Source organism: Rattus norvegicus, chromosome 1 (assembly GCF_036323735.1).
Source record: "Rattus norvegicus strain BN/NHsdMcwi chromosome 1, GRCr8, whole genome shotgun sequence".
Classification (NCBI taxonomy): Eukaryota; Metazoa; Chordata; class Mammalia; order Rodentia; family Muridae; genus Rattus; species Rattus norvegicus.
In genome coordinates this window covers 208,169,056-208,195,477 of record NC_086019.1, presented here as the reverse complement: position 1 = coordinate 208,195,477, position 26,422 = coordinate 208,169,056, and the positions used below count along the sequence as shown (strand labels likewise).

At 47.2% G+C, this 26,422-nt stretch overlaps 2 protein-coding genes across 15 annotated transcripts in view; both read left to right on the top strand.

The window, feature by feature from the left end:
* The window catches only part of Cars1 (cysteinyl-tRNA synthetase 1), a 42,334-nt gene extending 29,948 nt beyond the window's left edge, over positions 1-12,386 (top strand). For 2 of the 3 annotated variants that reach the window (XM_006230713.5, XM_039108113.2), the window contains 7 exons: positions 95-163; positions 3,641-3,722; positions 7,127-7,207; positions 8,010-8,077; positions 10,115-10,174; positions 10,611-10,694; positions 11,555-12,386. In XM_006230713.5, the coding sequence (XP_006230775.1) occupies positions 95-163; positions 3,641-3,722; positions 7,127-7,207; positions 8,010-8,077; positions 10,115-10,174; positions 10,611-10,694; positions 11,555-11,689 (579 nt within the window). In that variant the 3' untranslated portion in view covers positions 11,690-12,386. The remainder of the gene's footprint in view (positions 1-94; positions 164-3,640; positions 3,723-7,126; positions 7,208-8,009; positions 8,078-10,114; positions 10,175-10,610; positions 10,695-11,554) is intronic. The other variant, NM_001106319.1, reaches the window with a different exon arrangement.
* A 7,494-nt stretch (positions 12,387-19,880) lies between these two features.
* Nap1l4 (nucleosome assembly protein 1-like 4) overlaps positions 19,881-26,422 on the top strand; it is a 36,493-nt gene continuing 29,951 nt past the window's right edge. For 2 of the 12 annotated variants that reach the window (XM_006230824.5, XM_063268091.1), the window contains exons 1-2: positions 20,037-20,113; positions 20,905-21,001. The gene's annotated coding sequence lies outside the window, so the exon portion shown is untranslated. Of the gene's footprint in view, positions 20,710-20,904; positions 21,002-26,422 lie in introns of those variants that run through there. The other 10 variants (XM_063268066.1, XM_063268061.1, XM_063268046.1 and 7 more) reach the window with 10 other exon arrangements.

Genomic DNA, 26,422 nt, shown 5'->3' with positions numbered 1-26,422 from the left:
GTTCATGAGCTACTGGCCATAGGTGACACCTCACCTCTGTATATATCCTGTGCATCCCATATACAGTTTGAGTCCTATCTGTTTCTCCCCTCAGATCTTTGGAGCCATAGAGGAGGAGAACCCCCTGGGTTTCCCGGTTGGTGGGCCTGGAACCAACCTGAATGTAAGTAGAGCACACTGAGAAGATTCCCACGCGCCAGCTGCTGCCACCATCTTTATGCTTTGAAGCCACCTATGTCCTTTCACAGTAGTTCCTCCATATCTCTGTATGCCTGCCTGTGTGCATGCATGCATGTATGTGTCTCTCTCTGTGTGTAGAAAGGTCAGAGGTCAGCCACAGAAACCATCTGCTTTGTTCTTTGAGACGTGGTTTGGGGGGGTGTCTCTCACTGACCTGGGACTCTCTAATTAGGCAGGTTGGCTAGCTGTTACCTGTCTCTGCACCCCCAGCACTGGGATCAGAAGCATGTCCTGTCACCCTGGCTTTTTTGTGTGGGTGTTAGGGCTCAAACTCAGGTCCTCATGTTTGTCCAGTAGCACTTTACCCACAGCTGACTCCTCAATCCCCCTCTATAATTCACCTCTAGGTTGTATTTAATCCCATGTTATAGATGCTGTGCAGATGGTTTATATTGTAGAGTTTGGGGATGATGGTACATGTTCGGTACAAACATACAATTTGTTTTTCCTCCAAATACTTCAACCTGAGTGTCTTAGTTAGGGTTTCTATTGCTGTGAAAAGACAACATGACTATAGCAATTCCTTTTTTCTTTTAAAGATTTATTTATTTATTGTATGTGTATGAGTACACTGTAGCTGTCTTCAGACACACCAGAAGAGGACATCAGATCCCCATTACAGATGGTTTCGAGCCACCGTGTGGGTGCTGGGAATTGAACTCAGAACCTCTGGAAGAGCAGTCAGTGCTCTTAACCACTGAGCCATCTCTCCAGCCCAGACTATAGCACTCTTATAACAGAGAATATTTAATTTGGGGCTGGCTTACGGTCTCAGGTTTGTCCCTATGGTCGTGGCAGGAAAGCACAGCTGCCCGCAGATAGACATGGAGCTGGAGAAGGAGCTGAGAGTTCTACACCTTGATCCACAGACAGCAGAAGGGGACTGAGCCAACTGGGAATAGCTTAAGTATAGGAGACCTCAAAGCCTGCCCCCACAGTGACACACTTCCTCCAACAAGGCCACATCTCCTAAGAGTGCCATTCCCTAATGGTCAAGCGTTCAAACACTTGAGTCTACGGGAGTGATTCCTATTCAAACCACCACGCTGAGAATATGGAGTGTGGACACTCCAATCAATGGACTTTTTCCTAAAGGTCATGTGTTCACATACCGCAGTGCTACCCTGGGGGAACTCCCACTATTTACCTTTGCTCTACAGAGCGGCCAGAACCTCATGTCAGGCTATGTCCAGCCCCTGTTCTAGCAGCAGTGCCAAGAAAGTGGGAAGCAGCGGTCCCATAGATCATCTGTGTACCAGTCTAAGCATGCAGAGAACCCCAGTTAGAACAGACCCATGGTCCACAGCTGGCTTCAGTATTTGCTGGTCTGATAGACTCACACGACTGTTACGTTCCTATGCTACATAAGGACAGAGCACTCTTTAATTGCAAAGCTAAGAAAGTGTATATAAATATTTAGATGGAGCATCTGCTGTGCTAATGCAAACAGTAGCTCAGTACAAATGGAAAGACAAAGCTGTCTCAGGGCTGTTTCCTACTGATGAGCAACCCAGGAGGCCCCTCCTCCACACTGGGCTGTCAAGCTGAGCCAGCGCAGCTCAGAGAAGAAACTGTCAGCGGGAACTGTTGGTGTGGTGGCTTCTAGACTTTGCCAGATAGGAATCACTGCTGGGGCTTTTTAAAAATCCCCACAAGGCTCCTCTGTCCTCTTAACAAAAGCCCTGCCAGCTTTCTTTTTTTCTGTCTTTTTTAACATTTTATTTTTAATTGTGTGTATCATGGGGGAGGGTATTTGCAGTGAATTCTGGTGCCCTCAGAAGAAGGTATCACATTTCCTGGAGCTAGAGTTAGAGGTGATTGTGAGTCACCTGATACAGATGCTAGGAACTGAATTTGGATCCTCTACAAAGCCACAAAGTGTTGAGCCATCTCTCCAGCCCTCCCTCTTTTCTTTGAAAACAAAAAAACAAGACATAACTCATAGGTCAAAGTCATTCTGCCTTTGAACTTAAAAGTAGCTTTTAGTCTTCAGCAGTGCTGTGGTGTTGGGGAGGCATCTTAAGATATAGAACATCCTGGGCTGGAGAGATGGCTCAGCAGTTAAAAGCACTGACTGCTTTTCCAGAAGTCTTGAGTTCAGTTCCCAACAACCCATGGTGGCTCACAACCATCTGTGATGGGATCTGATGCCCTCTTCTGGTGTGTCTATATTGTACTCATAAAATAAATGAACATATATCCTGCATCCCCAGATGGGCTCATTAGCTCCTTGAAGTTAGCTTGTAGGAAGAAGCAACCACAGATAAACATGGTAAGCCTGTGAGAACAAGTATCCTCTATCCCACATTTCCCATGCAAAGTTCAGGTGATGACTTTCACGTTTAAAGGTTCTGTGTGAGCCAGAGAGGCAGACCTGAGCCTGAACCTCTTATACCCAGGTAGAAGCCAGGCAGCAGGATTTCAGCCCCAGGAGACATTTCTGCCTCTGGAGACAGACTCTGCCTTCCACCAAGGAGCCTCCTTGAGTACTGGAAGCCAAGTTTGGCTGTATGGTGACTAACCTATTGAAACTGTCCAAGGGGGTTACAGATAAGATCTGGTTCACTCTGGAAGTCCAGAGCCTCTGCTGCTTTGAGACCATTTCCCCTCTGTCTAGAGGAGGGCCAGGCCTAGTCATCTCAGACTTCAGTACTTTCTTGCCTTCCAGACAATGTTTCTCCCACTTCCTTATCTTGGCTCTCCAGATACTGTGTAATTGAGACATAGAGAGACCCTATTCAGAAGTCCCAGACCTTTCTGGTCTCAGAGATAGAGAAATACACTGCAAGATAGTTCTAGATTCAGACTCCTGATTGGGTCTTATACAGTGTGGTTTTGGGTCCCCTGGTTTTATCCTTAGTGTCATTGTAGGTAGTGACCCTTTGTACAGGTATTAGTGTGTGTGTGTGTGTGTGTGTGTGTGTGTGTGTGTGTGTGTGTGTGCGCGTGTGCAAGTTAATAAGATGACTAGCAGGCCCTCATGTAACCACAAGTGGTCAGTGCATGCTGACAGCCCATTAGAAATGCTATGGACAAGTTTTTGACAACTGGGTCTGTTCTGAGGAAACCATGTCGTGTCAGCAAAGGACAGCATAGTGTCTGCTGAAGTGTATCCTGCTAGAAGCCCGAAAGTACTTTTTGCTCCCTGGCCCACGTCACCTTTATTAGGTACTTGGAGCTAAGGTGGCTAGCTTCTTCACTCTGTCCAAGAAGGTTGGAGATAGGGTCTGGCTGCACTCCAGCACATGCCGCTCTCATACCAGTTGACATGACAAGGACTCATGGACTTCAGGACATAGAGTTCAGCAGCATGTCTCCTGTGGCATATCCACTGAACTGTTAGGTATTCAGTTACAAAACAGCAATGGCTCTTGTGATTCAAATCTGTTCTTTCCAACAGCTCGAGTCTACAGTCATGCCCTACCTGCAGGTATTATCGGAATTCAGGGAGGGTGTGCGAAAGATTGCCCGAGAGAAAAAAGGTAAGGCCCCATACTGGGTACCCCACCCTTGCTGCCCACGCTCTGCTGGGTTGGTTACCTGTGATGGTTGTCCGTGGAGTGTAGGTGCATAAGCCCCATGCCAAACTGGACCTCGTTTATTCCTTGGGCCTCAAAGGCAGCATTGTATTGGGTCAGAGTTTCTTTTGTCTTAGAACATCTCAGGCAGAACCTTTCCTTGGGCCCGATGGTCAAGTATCTGCATAGCTCTTGTTCCAATAGAGGCAGGACAGAGGGCCCTATGTGCAGCCAGCATGCCCTTTGGTTTGCACTCCTCTCCTTTCTGTTCCTGGTTACCTAGGCTTGAGACACTGGAGAGTGGCTTGTCCTGCTAAAGTCTCAGGGTGCTTAGAGAAACTTCTGGGGTCAGAGCTAGAGTCACATTAGTGCTCTGCCTTATGCATGTTGGTATCGGGCTGCCTATGTATACCAGTTCTTCATCCTCTAAAGTTAGGTATATGGTTTGAGAGATAGAGGATTACTCAGGGTCCAGAGAACGACACCACCATCTGTGCCAGGTAGTTCTGGGGACTCACCCGCTGCTAGCACAGGTAACCCCAGCAGGCACTCTGTCTTGGAGCCTTGTTCAGGGAAGGTTTCTTAGCCTTACTAGGTGCTACACTGATTACAAAGTGGCTTGCTTCTCAGCAGGAATGCTATTGGCCACGACAATGGTGGCCTCCTATTCAGAAGAGTTTCTCCTGCCAATTCTCCAGTAGGCTTCCATGCTGGTCCCAGACCTAACAGCTAGTTTCAGATCTAAACTTCCATGACACTGGGGACCCCAGAAGCCTGGTCTGTGTCCTCTGTGAGTCATGTAGGTGACAGTACCAGGCCTTTCCCAGTAGGGGACTAGGCTCAGGCAGGCATATAATTTATTAAGGTGGATAGTTGTAACAAAAGTAATCTTTTTTTTTTTTTTTTTTTTTTACAAAAGTAATCTTAAGGGCTGGAGAGATGGCTCAGAGGTTAGGAGCACTGACTGCTCTTTCAGAGGTCCTGAGTTCAATTCCCAGCAACCACATAGTAGCTCATAACCATCTGTAATGAGGTCTGATGCCCTCTTCTGGTGTGTCTGAAGACAGCGACAGTGTGCTTATATAAATAAATGATTCTTTTATTTATTTGTTTGTTTGTTTGTTTTAAGTAATCTTAAGATTAGCAGTTGGTGCAGGGCTCCTAGCACAGCGCCTCCTCCCACTTCTCTCCTGGCCTTCACTGTCACACAGTGCTGCTTCTACAGCTGCAGACTGCCCTATTCTGGCCTTTCATAGAACATAACATCTTTGAGGTCTGTCCATGCCATAGCTGACATCTGTTTTGTTCCTTCTCAGGGCTCAGGGGATTGTTGGCTCCTGCCTTAGGTCTTGCTTTCTCTTCACTTCTCTGATAGTAGTTGTGAATGGTGCTCTAAGGACAGCGGCCAGGCACTCACTGGAGACAGATTTCAGTTTTTCTAGGCTTGCCCAAGGGAGTGGGAATGTGGGTTTCCTATCTCCTCTACTTTATGGATTGATCTCTCCCTCTCCCCCCTTCTTTCTCTCTAGTTCTACCTCCCTCACCCCCTTTCCCACTTAAATAAAATGTGGGTGTTCCTTTTCATACATGTACATGAAGGCCAGAAGTCAAATTTGTTCCTCAGGATCCATCACTTTATGAGGTAGATTCTCTCACTGGGTCCTGGGAGTCACTGGTTCAACATGGCCAACTGGCCAGCAAGCTCCAGGAAACCACCCTTTTCCATCTCTCCAGTGCTGGGATTGAAAGCTCACAGCTCCACACTGACTTTTTCTATGGTGCTGGGATTTGAATATAGGTCCTTTTGCTTGTGTAGCAAGTGTTTTTACCCACTGAGCTCTTCTCTTTGTCCTCAGAGTAAGAACTGTCTCTCTGTCTCCGGCCTGACATTTTTAATTTTTATGTATTTAGGTGCTGGCAATGGAGGCTAGCTAAGGCCAATTTGAAAGGGAGCCCACACACTGCAGATGTTCTTATTTCTAAGCAGTGTTTGCCTCTTAAAGAGATCCTGCAAATGCCTGCAGCGCTGTGAGGTTGTGGCCATTGAGGGTCTAGCCTGATGCCCTTGGGTATATTTCCTTCAGGGAAAAGCAGAGTTTTTGTGTCCAAAAAAAACCATCTAGGATTAAAAAAAAAACAAAACAAAACAAAAAATCATCTGTGATCAAAGCCTTTAGGCCTCTTGGTTCCTAAGTGCAGGGGGAATCGGAGTCTCAGCCTGGGCAGTAGAGAATCTGTACTGTATCTGCTGTGGGCCGTGGTGCTGAGCTGGCTTTCCAGTGTCTATCCCTTAACCCTCCACAGAGAAGGGTAAAGTGGCTGGTCATCATAAGTACTAGCACCAACAGAGAGGCCAACTCAGAGGTTAGGAATGTGCAAGCCTTCAGGGACTGGCCACACCCACAGTCCTTTCATTCCTACCTGCTCTGTTGTCTATGCTCGGCTTCTCTGTCTCCTGCTCTTCTGTGTATTCTTGCTCGGCCTTGGGGGCAGCCACTTCTTATGGTCACCAGGCCAGGTCTGACCAGGCTAACCAAGCTCCCTGTTAAGCCAGATCCAATGTCATCTCTGAGGTTGTATGCCGGTTTCCCCTGTCTGTGACCTTTCCATATCTGTACCTGGTGGTCAGACTAGACTGACATCTCCAAGTGAGACAGGCAGCAACCAGAGGACCATGCCAGCCATCAGACCCAGCCTAAACCCCAGAGATCCTTCACTCCACATACATTCTGATTTGGCAGTGCATTCAGAGCTGGTTTGGGGAGTGGGGGATCTTGCTGAGCAACCAAGGAGCTCTTAGCCCTCAGACATATGAACAAGACAGCTGAGGTGGACCTGTGGCAAGTGTGTGAGGAAACAATGTTAGGGAAGGAAGGAGCCCCTCAGGACATCAATATGACTCAGGCAGAGTCCCTGAATAACATTGGTCTAGAGACAGGCATGAAGGGACATAACCTCAGTGCCGAGCCAGGCTGGCAATGACTGTGATTTTGGGTATTATGGAGCCTTGTCATTGTGGGACAAAGTTTGGCCATACCAGGCTCTGGGCAGCCAGACTTCTCCCTGCTCAGTGTCTCTAGGGACAGCCATAGAATGTTATCAGACAGGTCCTGACTCCCAGCACTGGTCTGCAGTGGCAGAACAGCCAATTGTTCTTAATGGACCCTATGGGCTTGCCATGAGGGTGTGTGTGAGCCCGTGCTCTACCTTGGACTTTTCTGGCAGTGGTAGCATGGGTAGCCTCCTGGCCTCCCTGGTTTCTTTCCAAATCCAGCACCCAGCATCCACTCACCAGCACTATAGAAAGCATGGGTTTGGGGGTCCTAGGCCTTCTACAGTCTAAAGCAACTGCTCTTTCTTGCCTACAGTCCTTGAGGTTCTGCAGCTCAGTGATGCCCTCCGGGATGACATCCTGCCTGAGCTTGGGGTGCGGTTTGAAGACCACGAAGGTGGGTGATTCCTTGAGCTGGCACCCAGGTAGCTGCTCTTTCCTACTTGTAGCTGACCTGCCTTTGCTCACACTCTGGGGAGATAAGCTGCTTTGTGGAGCCTTTTGTCCTTTTGTTTTACACACACACACACACACACACACACACACACACACACACACACACACACACACAAGAAATCCAACTGTTTAATAGTCAAAGTTACACAGGGTAAGAACGCAGAGCTTGTCCAAGGCCGCCTGTGCTGTCTGAAGGTGACTGACAGCAGTGGCTGACTCGAGCATGCTGCTCATTTCCTTCCAGGGGTTTGCTTAGCATACGACAAGTATCTTAATAAGAAGAAAAAGACAATGGCCAGCACACTGTTTTTAATATCGTCTTTTGAGGCAGCACTTTACTGGGTAGCCCAGGCTAGGCTTCAACACATGGCAGTTCTCCTGCCTAGCCTCCCTCCTCACCTGCTAAAATGATGGGTTGAATTTGATGATTCCAGATAGGCAAGGCCTTCCTATTTTACCATGATACTGTGTTTTTATAGTGCTGGGATGAATCTCCGACCTCGAGCAGTGCTACCCAAGCAAGCATTCTACCCCTGATCTGCAGCCCAGCCCTGTTTTGTTATCTTTTTACCAGTTTTCTTTTCCTGGCGCTGATTTTTATCTGTGTGAACCAGAAGGCAGTGTCATGGGTCCCCATGTGGGAGTGCTGTTGGGGCCTCAGCTAATGTGCTCATGGTTTCAGCCTGGCTAGCAGGCTAAGGGCAATCCACAGTCCCTGGGCCTCACCGCCTGTCTCCTTCCAGGACTGCCAACAGTGGTGAAGTTGGTGGACAGAGACACCTTACTGAAAGAGAAGGAAGAAAAGAAAAGGGTTAGTAAGTCGATGTGATGGAACTTGAGTTTGCTGGAAATGAAAACGGTTGGATTTTTATGTTGTTTTAAGAATGGATGTTTGGGTTGGAGAGTTGAGGCCTTTAATACCAGCATTTGGAAGGCAGAGACAAGTGGATCTCTGTGAGTTTGAAGCCAGACTGATCTATAGAACAAGTTCCTGGCTAGCCAGGGCCACACAGAGAAACCCTGTCTCGAAACTAACATACATCCCCCAAAAAATCATAAATAAGTTAGCTAGGAAGGTAACTCCTTCAGAAAAGGACCCTTTGGCTGGGTGTTGTGGTGCATTCCTTTAATCACAACACTCAGGATGCAATCACAGTATCTCTCTGAGTTTAAGACCCGCTGGGTTTACGTAGTTCATTCCAGGCTAGCCAAGGCTGCATAATGTGACCTTGTCTCCAGTTAGCCTTTTATTCTGTTGTGTTTTGTTGAAACAGGGTCTCATGTGTCCCAAGCTTGGGATCTAGCTAATCGAACTCTTGATCCTCCTGCTTTTACCTCCAAGTGCTAGAACTACAGGGGTGCGCCACCATCCCCTTTCAGGTGTTTTTGTTTACCTTTTAAATTGGTTTATCTATTTTAGTGTAGTGTTACTATCTATTGGGGGTAGCAGTAGACAGGATGGTGGCTCAGCCCTTGGGGCAGCTTTTCTCATGGCTGCTGCTATTGCTCAGCCCTTCCTGGTTTCTCTTGGTTTTATATCCCAACACCTTAACATTTTTATTTGGGTGTATGCATATATATGAGTGTATGCCACAGGAGTACAGACACCTGTAGAGAGGCCAGAATGGGCTCTGGGCCCTGACACAGGTGCTAGGAATCCTACTTGGATCCTCTGGAAGCATAGCACGTGCTGTTCAGTACTGAGCCATCTTCCAGCCTTCGTCCCTTTGTAAAGATTTGTATTCTTATTCATGTCTACATGTGTGTGAGTGTATGCCACATATGTGTGGGTACCCATGGAAGCCAGAAGAAGATGTCAGACCCTCCTGGAGCTGGAGTTACAGGTGGTTGTGGCCTACCTGAAAAGGGTGCTAGGGTGCATGGAGTTGACTCTGCAGGCCCCCACCCTCTTCTTGATGAACTTGAGTGCCCACTTGACCTTGATCAGCTCTAGAGCATGAAGCTACACGCCTCTAGATCATGGCCTGCGTGAACTTTGTGTGTTCAGTGAGGTGCCAGCTATGCCTCGGCTTGCTGGAGTTTTGTCACCTTGTTAAGGCCCACAGCTGTGGAATGGCAGAGTCATGGCTGTTGCCTTCAGTGGCAGTTGTGACAGGAGGGTCAATACTGCCTGGAACAGGTGGATTCCTCAGCTACAGTGAAGCTCATCACTTAGGAAGCATGCGTGTGCCGCCTGGCTCCCACCTGATGCCAAGTGTCCTGGGTGCTACCATTTGCCCTACCATTTTGTTGGTGCATCCTCTAAGTGTCCTTCCCCTTGTCCCCACTCTCAGTGATTGGGAGAATCCCTGCATGTAAGGATTTGGGTGTCAAAATGGGAAAAAGAACAGAAGTGTGTTGTCATAGTAAGTGTAGTGATGCATGTCTCTAACCAAGAGACTGAGCCAGAGACTAACCTTGGCTATACAGTGACTAACCTTGGCTATACAGTGACTAACCTTGGCTATACAGTGACTAACCTTGGCTATACAGTGGCTAACCTTGGCTATACAGTGACTAACCTTGGCTATACAGTGAGACACTGTTTCAAACAAAAAAAAGGACTCACATTTCTCTGCTCTCACTATCATAACTTTGGATGCACTGAATGGATGATGGGTACCTTGGAGTCATTGTGCTCCATGGGCCAGGCACAGGCAGGCACCATGTTGGGTGGATACCAGCTTGGAGAGTAGGCTCAGGGCAGCTCTCTCCTGGGGACCTTGGAGAAAGGAGCAACGCTGATAGCTGACATGGAGGGCCACGGTCAAGTGCTATGGGATGGATAGGGCCTGACAGGGCAGCAGGTGGCACAAGAACACATCTCGGGTGTGTGCTGTTTCCCCAGGCTGAAGAAGAGAAGAGGAGGAAGAAAGAGGAGGCGGCCAGGAAGAAACAGGAGCAAGAAGTAACTATTTTACTTGTTTATTTAGTGCAGGGTCACGGGGAAAAGAATCACACCTTGAGCCCTGCCACACAGTTCTCTGTGCCTTCTCTGGGCTTAGACCAGGTATCCTTCGGAGTGGAGCTGGCCTTTGCCAGCATCCCTCAGATGGTGTCCTGGCCCCTGCAAAGGACAGGTTGTCCTTAGTGGTCCCCCAGCTCCACAGTCCTGCCACCTGAGGATTCCTGTAACCCCCCAGGCCTCTGGAATGGATGCTTAGGTGGCCTTTCACTCCCTGCTTTTGTTTTCCATCCCAGTTTTTCTGCGGGACTTATGTTGAATTTAAGGGCATGGAAAGCATGTGGTAGAGGAGATAGGGTGGGAGTATGGTGGGTGGGTGGTCTGTGTGCTGCTTTGGCTGTGACATATATTTTGTCTGCGTGTGTGTTGTGTGTTCCAGGCAGCAAAGCTGGCCAAGATGAAGACGCCACCCAGTGAGATGTTCCGCTCAGAAACCGACAAGTATTCTAAGTTTGATGAAAATGTAAGACAGCCCCTTCGGTAGTTCACAGCCTCCAAGCTGAGTCCAAGCCATTGGATCTCCTGTTTGGAGTGGGTCTCCTGTAAGGACAGCTAGGACCATCCAGCTCCTGTTGGGCAAAGGCTAAGCTAGGCTGTCTCTGCCAGTTATGTGGTTAGCTCTGGCTGTTAGCACTGGAGGTTCTGACCCCAGACCCAGTTAAGGTGACAGAAAAAGGAATCTGTAGGTTGTACAGCAAACCTTTCCAAATGCACAACGTGTACGGCCACATCCTTGTCCCTTAGGTGTCTCTCTGCAGGCCCTTGGATTCATTGCTGCATCTGCCTGGCCGCCTCTGAGCTGAGAAGTTATAGGCCCTAGTTGGACTCTGCCTCTCACCCTAAAAGAGTGCTCCAGGCTTTTCTCTGTCTGAGCTGCTAGAGCTCCACTGCCAGATCGGTACACTGGACTAAGGATGGGGACAACCAGAGGTGTAGACTCACCCCTGTGATCCCCGCACTTTAGAGATAGAGGCAGAAGCAGCTCAAGTGTGGAGCCAGCCCTATCTTTTTGTTTTATTTTGGTTTTTGACACAGGGTTTCTCTGTGTGGCCCTGGCTGTCCTGGAACTCACTCTGTTCTTGAACTCAGAGCTCTGCCTACCTCTGCCTCCCAAGTGGTAGGATTAAAGACCTGAGCCACCACTGGACAGCCAGTCTCTCTCTTGAGATCTGTCCCCCCATCTCAAAAGAACACTAGATAAGCAAGGGTGTAGATGCTGATCCTGAGTAAACACAGCCACATCAGAGAAAGAGGTGTCTCCTGTCAGCAGGGATGAGGAGTGAAGGGCAGAGGGGACTGATGGCGTCTGTGTGGTCTTTGCAGGGTCTGCCTACCCACGACACTGAAGGCAAAGAGCTGAGCAAGGGCCAGACCAAGAAGTTGAAGAAGCTCTTTGAAGCTCAGGAGAAAGTGTACAAGGAGTATCTGCAACAGTTGCAGAATAGCAGCCTCCAGTGATACCACCGCAGCCCAGAAGGGGTCCCTGCCAGCCTGGCCGACATGGACTAGGCCACACGGCTCAGGCCCGCCCTCATCATGTTTACAGCTGCTCTCACACCTGAATCAGGCAGAGTGGTAGCAGCTCTGGGACACTGGTAATAAATTCTTCTGAACCACCGGCAAGGCCCGGTCTGCCCTCTCAGCACTGGGGCGAGCTGGCCTACAGGTGCCTGCTCAGCAGCTTGGGACTTAGGCCTCCTGGTCAGTTGAGCCCCTTCAGCCAGCCTGCCGGAGGAATTTCCCTCACATCGGCGGGCCGAGCTAATCTCTGCTGTGTTGGCACGTTTGGTGGTATTGGAGTAGGAAAAAGGCCGACTCAGCCCAACGGATCCCCCTGAGCCCCAGACAAAAGCCACTCAGTTGTCTGTCTGGCTCTGATGAACACACACTGCAGGTTTCCCAGAGCAACTGACAAAGTGGCAGCAGGACAGTTGCCCTGTGGGATGGGGCTCTGGCAAGCTGCCTGCGACTGCCGTTATGACAGCAAGCCCAGATCAGCACCACGGCTTGTAAGATAAGGGATTCTCTAGTCCAACCTGAAGTGTTTCTCCTCTCCACCTGCTCCTGCCTGTTTGTTCGCCCTTGCCAAGAATCAGCACCTATGCTGAATGTGTCTAGCCTTCTCTAATGATTAAAAAGAAAAGAAAGAAAGGTATACCTGCCTGGCACCTGTAAAGGGTTGCTTCAAAGAGACCGGGGCAGGCATGGATCCCAGTTGCCACAGAGCCCATGTGGCAAGTATGCTGGTGTCTGCTGTAAATATACTGCCACTCTGTCCCTGTGACAGACTAAGTTGAGAACTCTCCTGGAGACACCTGTGCCTGGGGTATCGTATTGTGGAGTGTAGTAGTGTGAGACTGCAGGAGGTCATACAATGTCTTCCAGATAGTAGTCATCAGACAGGATCATCTGAGGTGTGCACCTTGTGTCTCCAGTCTCATGAGGCTTCAGGGCGAGCATCTCCAGCCTTACAAGCTGTGGTTCCATAGGTACATTTCCTGAGAGAGAAGCCACCAGATGGCTTTCTAGGATGGAACTCTGCAGGTCGGCACAGTTCCTCTTTGGGCTTCTGTTTGGAAGCCTCTCAGGCCTACCTGTGTCACTCTGAGGAGAGGAGACAGGTTCCTAGAGGGTGGAGGCTAGAGAGGCCACAAAGCTGTAAGGCAGCCTGTAAGAAGTAGTTGGCTGTGAGCTGCAGAAGTGCAGAGGGATGCATGGGCTGCAGCACCTCCTTTGCTCTTAGCATCTACAGGTGTTCAACCACTGAGCAGAACCCCAGCTATTATCTGAGGCAAAGCAAATGAAGCGTTGGTGGCAGTAGCCAAGAGTCTCGTGTAAGAGGTAAAACCCAAGAAGGAAAGGAACAGCCGTGCATTGTGGGTTGAACAGAGCAAGACGGAGGCACTACCATGGTCCTTCCAGGTAGTATACATGGGCAAGCTGGCAGAGTACAGCAGCAGGGCATTCTGGGCCCTAAATGCCCTCCCTCTCCTACAGCAGTGGGCAGTCATGAGAAGTGGTCTGCCCACAAAGGAACAGGACAACCTGGAGAGACAGCTATAAGCTGGGTCTCCAGGACATTATGCTAAGGGAGAAAGTAGCAGATCTTTAAAGGTCCTACATTTCCAAGTGGTATTTTCAAATCCAACCTGCAGAGATGGCAGTAACAGGACAACCCTGCCTGTGTGGCATGACATAGAACATGATATAGCAACCATGCTTACTGCCAACTGGCATTGATCTCATGTTCTAGTCATGCAGGATGGAACATTGTGGGAAAAGTGCGTGTGTTGAGGTGGTAACTGTTTCAGCTGCTGTTGCTGGAAGAGAAGACAAGATTCCCACACATGCAGAGAAATGGACACAGGAACACAGAGGCAGAAGCTTCTGGGGGTGCCAGGCCCTGCCCTAACCCTGGTTCTACACAGCCATTGAGAATGTGTTTCTGGTAATGCAAGCTCCTGGTGTATGGTACTTCCTCACAGCAGCTACAGGAAGCAGACAGCCAACCATTTGCCTCCCCTGCTTTCTGTAGCAGAAAAATGGGCATGAACTAGTATTTTGTTTAACCAGCAGAGTTCAGAAGGAGTAAATCAAGGGTCCAGCTAGTGTATGGAAAACAACTGAATGATGTAACAGACTGGGGAAGGTCAGAATTTCCACATACCTAGTAAGACTGGAGAGATGGCTCAGCAGCAAAAAGCAGACTTTGCGTCTCCAGGGGACCCACTTTAGGTGGCTCACAACCTCCTGTGACTCCAGCTTTGGGGCATCTGATGCTTCTGACCTCCATGGGCACTGGCACACAGGTACACAAACCCACACAGAGGCACACATACAATTAAAAATATAAAACATTTGAAAAAGTTAATAGGATTATTGGATGTTCCCAAAACAAATGTCTGGGATAACAGATGTGTTGGTTCAATTGCTACATGGTAAACATGCATAGAAACATCACTTCCTACCCTAACTATATAATTACTATGTTTATTAAAAATGAAAACACAGGGTTGGGGATTTAGCTCAGTGGTAGAGCGCTTGCCTAGCAAGTGCAAGCCCCTGGGTTCAGTCCTCAGCTCCGGAAAAAAAAAGAAAAAAGAAAAAAGAAAAAGATGTGTTAAGGAAAATGAAAACATTATAATATCAAAATCAGGCACGGTGGCACACACCTTTAGGATCTCTGTAAGTTCCAGGCCAAGAACCAAATGGTCTTCCTTGTAGGCAAGTGAAATTGTCACCCTAATTTTGTTAATTTGCTGAGACAGATCCTCACCCTATAGCTCAGGCAGGAACCTCAGCTTCCTTGGAATTTTGGGGTGATTCTCTCACCTTAGCCTCCTGAGTTACAGGATTTCGGCCACGAGCCACCATACCCAGTTTGCTACCTAATTTCATAACAAGCCATTGCGTGAATGACAGACTCCACTGAGTCAATGAGTTCACTGGGCTTGCAGGAGCCTGAGTTAAGGGAAACTAAAGAAGAATGGGCAATCCCCAAACAGCCGCCATCACTGACTCACTCCAGCTTGGGTTCCCCATACATGGAGTCTCACCCTCCACCCTATCATTAACGTTCTACTTTCTGTTGACTAGCATCTGCCAAGCTGTGCAGCTGAAGCAAAATTGCACACAGCATGGAGGGAGGCACAGGAAGAAGTGGTTGGGCTCCCAATGACCTTCACCACATCTTATGAGAACACAATAATAGATTCACTCCATCTGAGGCCGAGAATCACAGCCACTCTGTTGAAGATGGTAATGGCTGTATATTGTAATTTGAGGCAGACATCTTGAGGGGTTCAAAGAACTACTCTTCTGGGAGGTTGATGTTACAGGGTTTTTCAAATTCCTGCTGGGAAATTCCAGGCCAGACTCACCCAAACGATGCCAGAGGACCCGGAACCACCAGGTATCAGCATGATCCTTGCTAGTTAGAGTCACCTGACATTACCTTCACATCTAATCCCTGTCACATCAGAGGCACCTGCCCCTGAGGACATCTTTGTGGGCTCCCCTGCACTGAGCAGGGACAAGAGCCAACCTGAGATAGTCATAGGACCTACGATACGTTACACTGCTGGCTGCTGGCTACTGTATGGCCTCAGCCATTATCCACTCTGGAATTCTTTCCTCCAAAACCTGACACTCCCAGAGGCAGGGAGGTAAGGGCAAGGAACAGGTGTTGAGAACTGCACAATGCAATGACCCGAAGCAAGGAGATGGGGGTTCTGGCTAGAAGCAGAGGCCTTAGGGGAGGGGACTGTCAGCAAGACTCAAATCATAGAAGGGTCTGAGGCAGGAGCATGCAGACAGACAGAAGGGACTTAAATATTATTCTCAACTTTCTTCGAAACTCTTTAAGAGGCCTAGAGGGACAGTCAGGGCATGGACAGCACCAGATGCAGGCCAGTAGGCTTCAGGTAGCATCTAAACCTTGAGTGAACTCAACAGGTCCTAACCACTCAAACGGCTGTTAGAGATAGGTGTGGTGGGGCAGGCAGGCTGGGTAACCCCCAGCTATTTTGGACTCTAAGGATCCTGAGTTCAAGGCCATCTTGGGCACTTTGATGAGGCTATTAAATAATATAGCTCAGTGTTTGAGTGCTTGGTTAGCATGTGCCCTGGGTTTAATCATATTGGGGGAAAAGCTTCCAGGACTGGTCTTCAGCTCAGCTTATAAATCCCACAGTTTCATTACTGCTGTCTCCCCTCTGCACTCAATTTCCTGAGCACAGGGCTTGTGTGGGACCAGATGTCCCCTGTGGGCTTGGTGTGGTCTGAGGGGCGTGGTTAAAGGGATCTGCTAGGCTGCAGTTTCTGACCGCTGGGACACTGGGTGATTGGATTCTTGTTGTTACTACGTAAGTGGACAGGAGTCCGTGAGAACAGCTAATGCTGGCCTTAAGCTGACAACTCACCTGGTGCTGCTCTAAACCCATCCTCAAGTCTCTCGAAGTAGGCACATGGGGGAACAGACACAGGCACTTATCCAGAGCCACCAGCTAGTTAGGGGTCTCACTCAGGAGTCCCTACCCTTCAACAACGCTGATGGTAGTATCTGCACAGCCAGACAACGAGGACAACTACTAACACCCTGCTTTAACATCAGGTGAGACGCACAGGGGTTCTCAGAGTTCAAGAACCAATTCCTGGCTCTGCGCACATGACATCTGGAGATGGCCCTAGAAGTGTTATCCCATCAAGATCAAATCTTGAGTAGGCCTAGGATTTGGATCTAAGGGAAGGCCATGTACAGACAACAGTTAGGGTTACAATTTTGCAATCACCAGCCAAAGAAAGCCTGGAGCACCATGCAGTGGAGAATGCAAGGAGGGAGGCCCCATCCTGAACCTCACTGGAGTACAGCTGCCATGTTCTCACTTCAGTCTGCTAATCTCCAAAGTGCATTTCTAGTTAGTAAGCCGTCAACTTGGGCTATTTGGACGTACCAACTCAGAAAAGCAGTATAGCATTCTCCGAGTCCTTGCAAACAGGAGGTTTTGGGAGAATGTTGCCTACCTGCTAGTTAAATCACTTCAGGGAAAGTCTTCACACACAGACCATGTAGAAAGACCTCCCATCAGACCATCTCCCACAGTGCCTCCCACCTTGTTGCCACCCACACTAACCTCCAGGTGTGGTAGATGCCATGACAGAAATTAAGCTTGAGACTATTAAATAGATGGGACTTGAATTTGAAAATGCTGGCCAGGGGCTGGAGAGATGGCTCAGCGGTTAAAGAGCACCGACTGCTCTTCCAGCGGTCCTGAGTTCAAACCCCAGCAACCACATGGTGGCTCACAACCATCTGTAATGTGATCCGATGCCCTCTTCTGGTGTGTCTGAAGACAGCTACAGTGTAGTCGTATACATGAAATAAATAAATAAAAAAAAAAATTGCTGGCCAAAGCAACCTTTACCAGACAAAAGGACCAATTTCTTTTTAAAAATTCCATGTGCATTGACTGGTGTTTGGTCTGCATGTATGTCTGTGTGAGGGTGTCAGATCCTCTAGCACTGGAGTTACAGACAGTTGTAAGTTGCCATGTGGGTGTTGACAATTGAACCTGGGTCCTCTGGAAGGGTGGCAGTGCTCTTAACCACTGAGCTACCTCACTAGCTCCCCCTCCCCAAAAGATTCATTTTTAAGAAATGAAGACAATTTGTTCATTCCTGCTTGGTAACCTTATTTGCTAGCCAAACTGAATGCTTTTTATAAACTGACCTGGGGAGGCTGGGCTGGTACTGCACTCCCTGCTCCAGCCCCAGGCTACATAGAGGAGATACCTCCCTAGTACCCTTGGCGACAGCAGTGAAGGCTCATAGCCCAACATGACGCATTTCCTTCCTCCACTAAGAGGATCTCCACTAAGGTAAAACTGGATCCTTGACTATACCACATTAAAAAAGTTTCAGGACAAGTCATAGTGAAGCAAAGTGAGCAAGCTTATTAAGCAGAGATAAGAAACGGTGCATGCTTTGGATTTAAGTGTGGGCACGGAGGAAAAGGCAGTCTTGGATGGAAGTCAACCCATGTTTAAGACATGAGCGCATGCTGCTGAAAGCCAACCTGCCGACCGTAAGGTCAGCTGTTGGTGTTACCCTGTGGCTAAGTCAGACTGTTCAAAGGATGTAATTCACAGCAAGAGCTAGAGACTAGGTTTAAACTGGGTGAGGATGACACATGCTTTTAATCCCAGCTCTTGGGAGGCAGAAGCAGGTGCATCTCTGAGTTTGAGGCCAGCCTGGTCTACAGAGCAAGTTCTGGGACAGCCAGAACTACATCAAGAAACCTGTAGATAAAAACGAACAAAAGACAATACATTTTATTAATGTTTAAAAATTGTGTCATGTTGTAGACCCGCACCCACATACACACCTTCTGAGCGCCTCTCTTAACCCCTATGCTTCAGCTTTGTTAATCCAGGCATGATGGTGCACACCTTTAATCCTAGGAGGCAGAAGCAGGCAGATCTCTATGAGTTCACAGCCTAGGGCTACATAGATTCTGTCTCAAAAATAATAATGAAATATCTTTATTAAACTTGTTACCAGTTGTTGGAGTCTAAGCATTTTATTCAAGAGATTGAAATAAAGATACACACAGATTGTAAGCTAGCAAGGAAATTGTATCCAAAAGTGAATAGTGCAGATCAGAAATATTTTGTGACAGGCCCAAGAGGCTGGCCTTGAATTTACAGAGATCTGCCTGCCTCTGCCTCCTGAGTGCTGGGATTAAAGGTGTGTGCCACCAGTGCATGGTGTCTTATTTTTTCTTTTTTAATATTAAAAAAAAATATGTTTGGGAGGACTTTTACACTGCCCAGAGCATCATTAGAAGAGGGGGGTGTGGTGTGCGTAGTCCAAACCAAATGTCCCTGGCTGCCAAACTATTTTCTATACTTGTCTGATTTAACTACATCTACTCCCCAAATAAAAATGAGGTAAACCCTGGCTGTGGTGCTGCACGGCTTTAATCCAGCACCACGGAGGCAGAGGCAGGCTGATTTTTGTGAGTTCCAGAACGGCCAAGTCTTTTCCACAGAGAAACCCTGTCTTGGAAAAACAAAACCAGCCACCAACCAATCAAAAACAACCTTATATCTTGAGGCATGTCAGAACAATTTAAGTAAAAACATATAAGCTTATTTACTTTTCTTAATTTTGGGAAAGGAACTGTTTTTTTTTTTATATATATATAGTTCCAATTTAAGGATGAGAGAGAAATAATACAGTAAAACAATGCTGTAGACCTTCTGGCCTTCAGTAACCACACTTCGTTTTAATTTTTTGTTTAGTTTTGAGACAGGGTTGTGTTGCTCAGACTGGCCCTAAACTGGGTACATAGCTAAAAGTGACAAATTGCTCATTCTATCACCCGCATCTTTTATCTCACAAGTGTTGGGATTGAAGACCATGCATGCTGCATCACCACATCAGCTTTGTTTCCAACTACCCTGTTGGTAGATTTTGTTAGGAAAAGACCCAGTATCTGCAATCAAGTTATTTACTTTTATCAGATGTTGTCTATTGCTTCCATGAAAACACCATGACCAAAAAGCAAATTGGGGAGGACAGGGTTTATTTGGCTTACACATATTGCTGTTCATTATTGCAGGAAGTCAGGATAGGAACACAAGCAGGGCTGGAACCTGGAGGCAGGAGCTGATGCATAGGCCTTGGAGGGGTGCTGCTTACTGACTTGTACAGCTTGCTTTCTTACAAAACCCACCATCAGCCCAGGGATGATAGTACCCATAATGGGCCTGGCCCTCCCTCATTAATCATTACGAAAATGCCTTACGATTAGATCTTATGAAGGCATTTTTCTCAAAGTTCCCTTCTTTTAGATAACTACACACAAAACCAGTCAGTACAGATGTGTTGAACTTTTCTACCCGAAGGGTAGTCCCAGGTCAGGCAGGAACTGTAGACAGAGGGCCAGAAGGCCTTGGGAAGTAGGAGGTGCTTTGAGTTGTAAGTTATCTGGGAAGAGCGCTGCCGACAAAGCCTCAGGAAGATCAAACCTTAAAAAGAGCCGGTTAGAGTTACAAGCCCAAAATCTTACCCGCGCCCAACAGCCCCTTTAAATAGGCACGGAACCGCGCGTGCGCCGAAGTACACGTCACTACTCTATTTACATATAGCTCGCGGGCTTAGGCTCGGCGCCGTGCCCCCTCAACAGATTTTGATTGGATGCCGCACCTCCTAGTGCCTGGTGCAGTTGATAAACATCTCTATTGTCCATTCATCGCCCGTCTTGCTCCCAGAGGGCGGAGCCTGGCAGTACGGCCAATGGCAGGTGGTTTTGTTGGCGACCACGGCGGCGCAGCCCCGGAGCGAGCTTAGGACGGGCGCCACTGCCGCAGGAGGCGCGAGGTGCGGTGCTGGCGGGTAACGGCGCGGCGGGCGGCTGGAGAGGGACTGGGGCGGAGGAGGCAGAGGCGGGGGTTTGGGTGGCGCGGGAAGGCCGACGCCCCATGCGGCGAGCAGAGGCGGGCCGCGGCCCGGTCAGAGGTCCGTGTGGCGGGTGGCGGCGGATGGCGGGCCCGTCCCTCCTCAGTGCAGCCCCGCCCCCGGCTGAAGGTCAGCGCGCTTTGTTCCCGCCGCCCGCGAGTCCACGCGAAGGCGCGCAGGCGGTTCCTTGAGAGGAACAAGGCCTCCCCAGCGAGGTGGGCCTGGGTGCGCCTTGTCTTAGACCGCGCCTGGGAAGGAAGGGGTCTACTGGGCCGCCGCCTCGCCCTTCCGGGCTTTGCATGCTCTCCGCACAGTGCCCTAGTAGACTTCACTCTCTGAGTCTGCTGTGGAGGCGGAGCCAGTGTAGTGACACACAGTGAGCCTTCAGACCCGTGGGCCCCCTACAGTCGCCAGCAGTACCCCTTCTCCCAGGGGTATTCTTGGGGCAAATTGGCCTGCACTGACTCCAATTCTGCTTTGCTGCCTCTTGGAGGAATTTCCGCGGTAGTTTTCTGCGCGTACGTTGCCGTAATGAGAGTATGCATATTCCCCAGCAAAAGACTCAAGTTCAAGTTTTTGGTCCAAAAGTTACATGCTTTTAAGTTACTGCCACCTTCCTGTCATAGTAGTTGCCTCCTCTCGATGACTAATCTCTGCTTACTACACACCAGGGGCTCCTTTAAGCTCCTGACGTGTCTTAACTCTATTCACAGTAATACGTGATGTAGGTGCAACAGGCAGAGTGTGCCTTAGCAAGAAACGCCTGGGTTCAGAAGTGGTTCAGTTTGTGGAAGATTTGTAGGTTGTCAGGTGAGCATCCCTAATCTGGAAGTCCAAAATGTGCCATAAAGCTCGAAAAGAAATGGGTTTTGGGATGTTCTGATTTTTTTGATATAGGAGTGTTTGACCTATATTGCACGTTAAGTCTCTGTTAGGTCAAGTGTGATGGTAGCTTGCATCTAAACTCAGATTAAATCTGGCTCAGTTTTAATAGTAAATATTTATTGTTAAATACCGTGTTGAATCAGACACCATTCAGATGATCAGTGAGATTCAGAGAGAACAGAGCTTTACAGAGGGATGGTTCACCTGTCTACAGCGACATCATTTTATGCCTTTAACTAAATGCTGTAAAACTCAGTTGTCGGTCGGTTTTTTTCCTTAGTTGACCAATACGATTGGTTCACAATGTCATAAGATCTAAACACTTATATTTTGATGTTTTAGCTTTAAATCCTGAACTGTTTTTCAGAGTTAATATAGAATAACTGGTGAAAATAATAGTGATTTTGTAATTTTCTGGAAATTCTGAAATTTCATTACCAAAGTTCTGGGGAGAAAATGTATATATTTTTGGGATCCTCACAGAAGTCATGGCAAGTACGGCTTGTGAGCTGGCCATTTGACTTTGTGTAGTTGAGTATATAGAGATTACCAGTGGGTAATAAATAGTACTGCAGGGATGGGATTCTTAGGGGTGAGGTAGTTCACCACTTTGGTCTGACTTTGTGCTGGAATCTTAAAATGTCCCAGCTAAGATAGATATAGCAGTATACACAGCTGCTCTGGAACTCTTTAAAATCTGTCTTGGTAACACAGCAAGACCCCTATCTCACTTTTTTCCCTATTTGCCTGTTAGTGAAAGTATACTAAGTCCCTGATAGCTGTCTTTATGCCGTGTATAAAAGTTTGTGTTGTATTTGTATACAAATAAAAAGGCCAGTACCAAAAATTTTGGTTTTGAAAGAAGACAATTCTGGGCAAGAGAGTATTAGAGGTGGGAAAGATGGCTTAGCGGTTAAGATCATTGCATGCTCTTGCAGAGGATCTAGGTTTGAGTCCCATATTCATAGGGTGGCTCCTAATGGTCTATAACTGAAGTCCCAGGGTTCCAACACCCCCTTCTGGCCTCTGCAATTAGTGCACAGACAAGCAGGGAAACCACCCATACACATAAATAAGTTAAAATTTTAAGAAAGGGTAGTTTAAATCTGTGAAAGTCTAAGGGCAACTCTCAGTGTGAAATAGGCAGATAGATGAGTACTTTTGCTTCTTGGATCTAGGCCCAGGTGCCTGAAAAAGAGGCAGTAGTAATGAGCTGTTGGGAACCTCTAGCCAATGAGTACAAGGTTTTTTGTTTACTTAAAAGGAAGTGTAAGTGGGTGTGCTGACTTGTATCTGTATTCCAGCGCTTCAGAGGTAGAAGCAGGAAGCTCAAGGCCAGCCAGCACTACAGCAAGAAAGATGACGTGCATTTAGGCATTTAGAATTGAGGCTGATGTCATTTTGCTGCACCTATTACTGTAGTGGAGGAAGGTGCTCGGGAAATAGCAGGGACTTTCTTCTACCCTCGGCCTTTGCTAGGGATTCCCTGCTAATGGTAGCGAGGAGGCTAGACCACGCTTGGGAGACCTGTTATTGATCGTAGATTGGGAAGCCTATTTAAATAGGTAAATAGCAGAGTCTTGGATTGGACTTTTAGGCATTTTGAAGACATAGTTGATGGTAGCATAGATTTGCTTTCATTTAGCTGTCAGATCTCTGTCTTCTTTAGGGAAGCTCGCCTGTTTTGGTCTGTTATTGAATTTTACAGTAACAGGCATATTGTATTTTTATTGTGTGAAGACTATAAAAGCTAGCTTTGTGAACTTTACCTTTTGACGTTGACTGCTTGCTGCACAGCCTTAAATTTCCTTTTTTCTGTGTTCTGTCAGCTGTTGCAACAGTGTGCTTCCATCCTGTGTCTAGAAAACTCAGTCTAGTGAGGTGAGATTAGCTCTGAGCTTTATGTACAAAAAGATATTTATATTTATGATTGAAGTCCCACTCAGCTGCTTCAGAGTAGCTTTATGGCTTTGTGTCTTATTCATGCAAGATCTCCAGCACATGTCGGGTCTCCAGTGTAAAGCAAATAGTGAGTGCTCTTGCCTTCCTGCAGTGTGAGAGTTAGATGCAGGGGGACACTTCTGAGACACTAAAGTCTTGGGAGGTTGTAATTTCAAATATGGGGGAAGACAATGCCTCTTAACAAGAAGAGATGTTAGTGCTGGATTAAGAAAACTGTCTTAATATCTGCTTGTTCATATTTTCATCACTTTTCCAAGTGCTACAGAGGTACCTCTTCTACCAGAGGAGCGTTTTGCTTGAGGAAAAAGAAAAAAAATTTTCCTTTCTTCCCGAAGCCTGATGGTTTGTTTGGCCTCTAGAAATCTCTGGTGAGATGACCTGCTGGTGGTATTTCAAGTACATGTTGTAAGCAGGTGTGGCTAAGGAAAAGTCCTCATCTTGTGTCTTCCAAAATTGCTTAGGATAGGCCAAGATGTTAAAAGGTAGTTCAGTACCATGGAACTTACATTCAGGGATTAATTAACTGGGCTGAGATATCTGGCTACCTGTTTCATGCCAAGTCCTTTGCTAAGCCCTGAACTCTGCATTGAGTCAGTGGACATGCTCTGCCCTCCTGGAAGTTTTTCTTCTTTGGTCCTTGGCCTCACTGATGAGAAGTTCCAGAAGCAAGCAGAAAAACACCACCTAGCACCTGCAGTGACCAATCTAATGTACATCTGATTGCTTAAAAATATTATAGGCTAACAAGATGGCTCAGTTGGCAAAAGGTGTCTGCTGCCAGGCTTTAAGACCTGAATGTGTTCCCTGGCTCCACATGGTTCAAAGGAGAGAACTGACTCCTGGAAATTGTTTCTGACCTCTATGTGTATGGCACAAACAACTTCTCTACCCCCATCCTAGGGGCCTTTTCTGGTTCCTTCTTAAAACAGTTCATTCCTTTTTTCCCTTTGACATGATCCTAAGTTGCAAGTCAGTACTCCTGTAGGACCTAGTTACACATCCTTAGCTTCTCTGGCCTGCCACTTTTCAGGCTGTGAACCAAGTTACTGTGCTTTAGGGTTCTTTATATTCGTGCACATACATGCATATGTGCTGGAAGTAGAAGTCAGAGGACAACTTCTGGGAGTCTGTTCTTTCCTACCATATGCGACCCAGTAATCAAACTCACATTATCAGGCTTAGTGGCAAGCACCTTTATCCACTGACCCATCTCTCCAGGCCAGTTTAGGTTGGTAGCAGTCATTTGCTTATCTTGTGTTAAGACTTTGAAGACCTTTGGCTCTTATGAAGACAGATAATATATAAAAGTGTAGGTTTTGGGGGGTATACCACTCCACAGCTTATGCCTTTCATTGTCTATCAGGAGTGCCGGTTTAGGTGTTCATGGTTAAGAGCCCTGGCTGCTCTTGCTGAGGACATGAGTTTGGTTCTTATTACCTATGTGATGGCTCAAAACCACCTATATAACTCAGTTGCAGGAAGATCTGGTGCGGTGCCCTCCTCTGGCCTTTGGGTATTGCACATATATGCTAAACAGGCAGGCATTTATATGCATAAAAGGTTTGTTTATTTGATTTGGTTTTTAATTTTTAAGAAGTAGCCAGTTTAAAATTTTTCTTCTGAAAGTTTTTTTGCTGTGTGGAGAAAAAAAAAAGGGAAATGAGGGGCTGGAGAGATGGCTCAGCGGTTAAGAGCGCCCGACTGCTCTTCCAGAGGTCATGAGTTCAATTCCCAGCAACCACATGGTGGCTCACAACCATCTGTAAAGAGATCTGATGCCCTCTTCTGGTGTATCTGAAGACAGCTACAGTGTACTTATATATAATAAATAAATAAATCTTAAAAAAAAAAAAAAAAGGGAAATGAACCTGAACCTAAAAGGAAGGGAACCTAAACATCTGTATTCTATTAACTTAGTGTCCCCTGATGACTGTCATAATCCAACATGATAATCCAACATGATTGTTAGGGGTTTTATTTGTTTTGTGTTTTAAGACAGGTTCATCTGTAGCCCAGTCTGGCCTCTAACTTGCCATGTAGCCAGCATAACCATGCCTTCCAAGTCCTGGAATTAACAGGTGTGCATCATTATGTCTGGCTCTTGATGCCTTTTAAAAGTAGTTTGCCTAACAAGGCTTTGTGCTATGGCTTCATAAAACCAGTATTAAACCTGTCATTTTAACCTTAAAAACAAAATGATGTTTCTCTCAACACCTGCATAGCTCTCTATGACTTTCAGTGTTTGGTAAACACAGTAATGGATGGTGCTGGAGCATGTGTTGGCACTTTGCCTTGTCTTGGTCTCAGTGTGCAGAGGATAGAATCACTGGGCAGGATAGTCTGTATGAATCTGTCATGGAGATGGGCTGGCTTGCTGTACCATTGGTGAGGCAGTTGACCTTTACAATTACTTCAAGTGGGTGTGGTTTCTCAGTCTTTGAGGGTGAGACATGTGCTGAGGATTACAGTTCAGCTGGGAAGGGGTGGTGGGCTGGGAGTGTAGAGAAGTCATGGATAGGTAATGGGGTACTGTAATTATGGAGCCAAAGTGTAAGGAATGCCAGTGTGTAACAAGCTCAGCAGTATTTATTGCTCGTTCTTTAACCCAGAAATCTTACATGAAAATATTGCCATCTAAGTTAAGAATAGCAAGGGATGGAAACCACATTTGACTATATGGTAGAAAAGCTTTGTTGGACATCTGGGTAATAGCGTTTGCTGGCATTAAGAATGGTGAACTTTGTAGGGTAGATGCAAGAATGTAGATCTTTGTGGCCAGTGGGTTTGGAGTGGCTACTCCAAAGAAGATCTAGGGTCTGAGGAAGGTTCTTTGGAGGTGAAGCTGAATATGGGAAGCTGCTGTGTTGCTGTGGGTTTGGTCATCTGTAGTATTGTTGTTGCCTTACTCTTTTTGCTTCCATAAAATAATTTTTAAAGGACTAATCATATGTACTAGCTGACACAAGAGTTATCCCAGTGGAAGGAGCTCCAGTTGAGGAAATGACTCCATGAGATCCAGCATTTTCTCAATTAGTGATCAATAGGGGAGAGCCCAGCCCATTGTGGGTGGGATCTGGAGTGAGCTGGTGGTCCTGAGTTCTATAAGAAAGCAGGCTGAGCAAACCAGGGGAAACAAGTCAGTAAGCAGCATCCATCATGGCCTCTGCATCAGCTTCTGACACTAGGTTCCTGGCCTGCTTGAGTTCCTTGTTCTGACTTCCTTTGGTGATAACAGCAATGTAGACATGTAAGCAGATAAATCCTTTCCTCCTCAACTGCCTTTTTTTCTTTTTTTCTTTTTTTCTTTTTTTCTTTTTTTTTTCCGGAGCTGGGGACCGAACCCAGGGCCTTGTGGTTGCTAGGCAAGCGCTCTACCACTGAGCT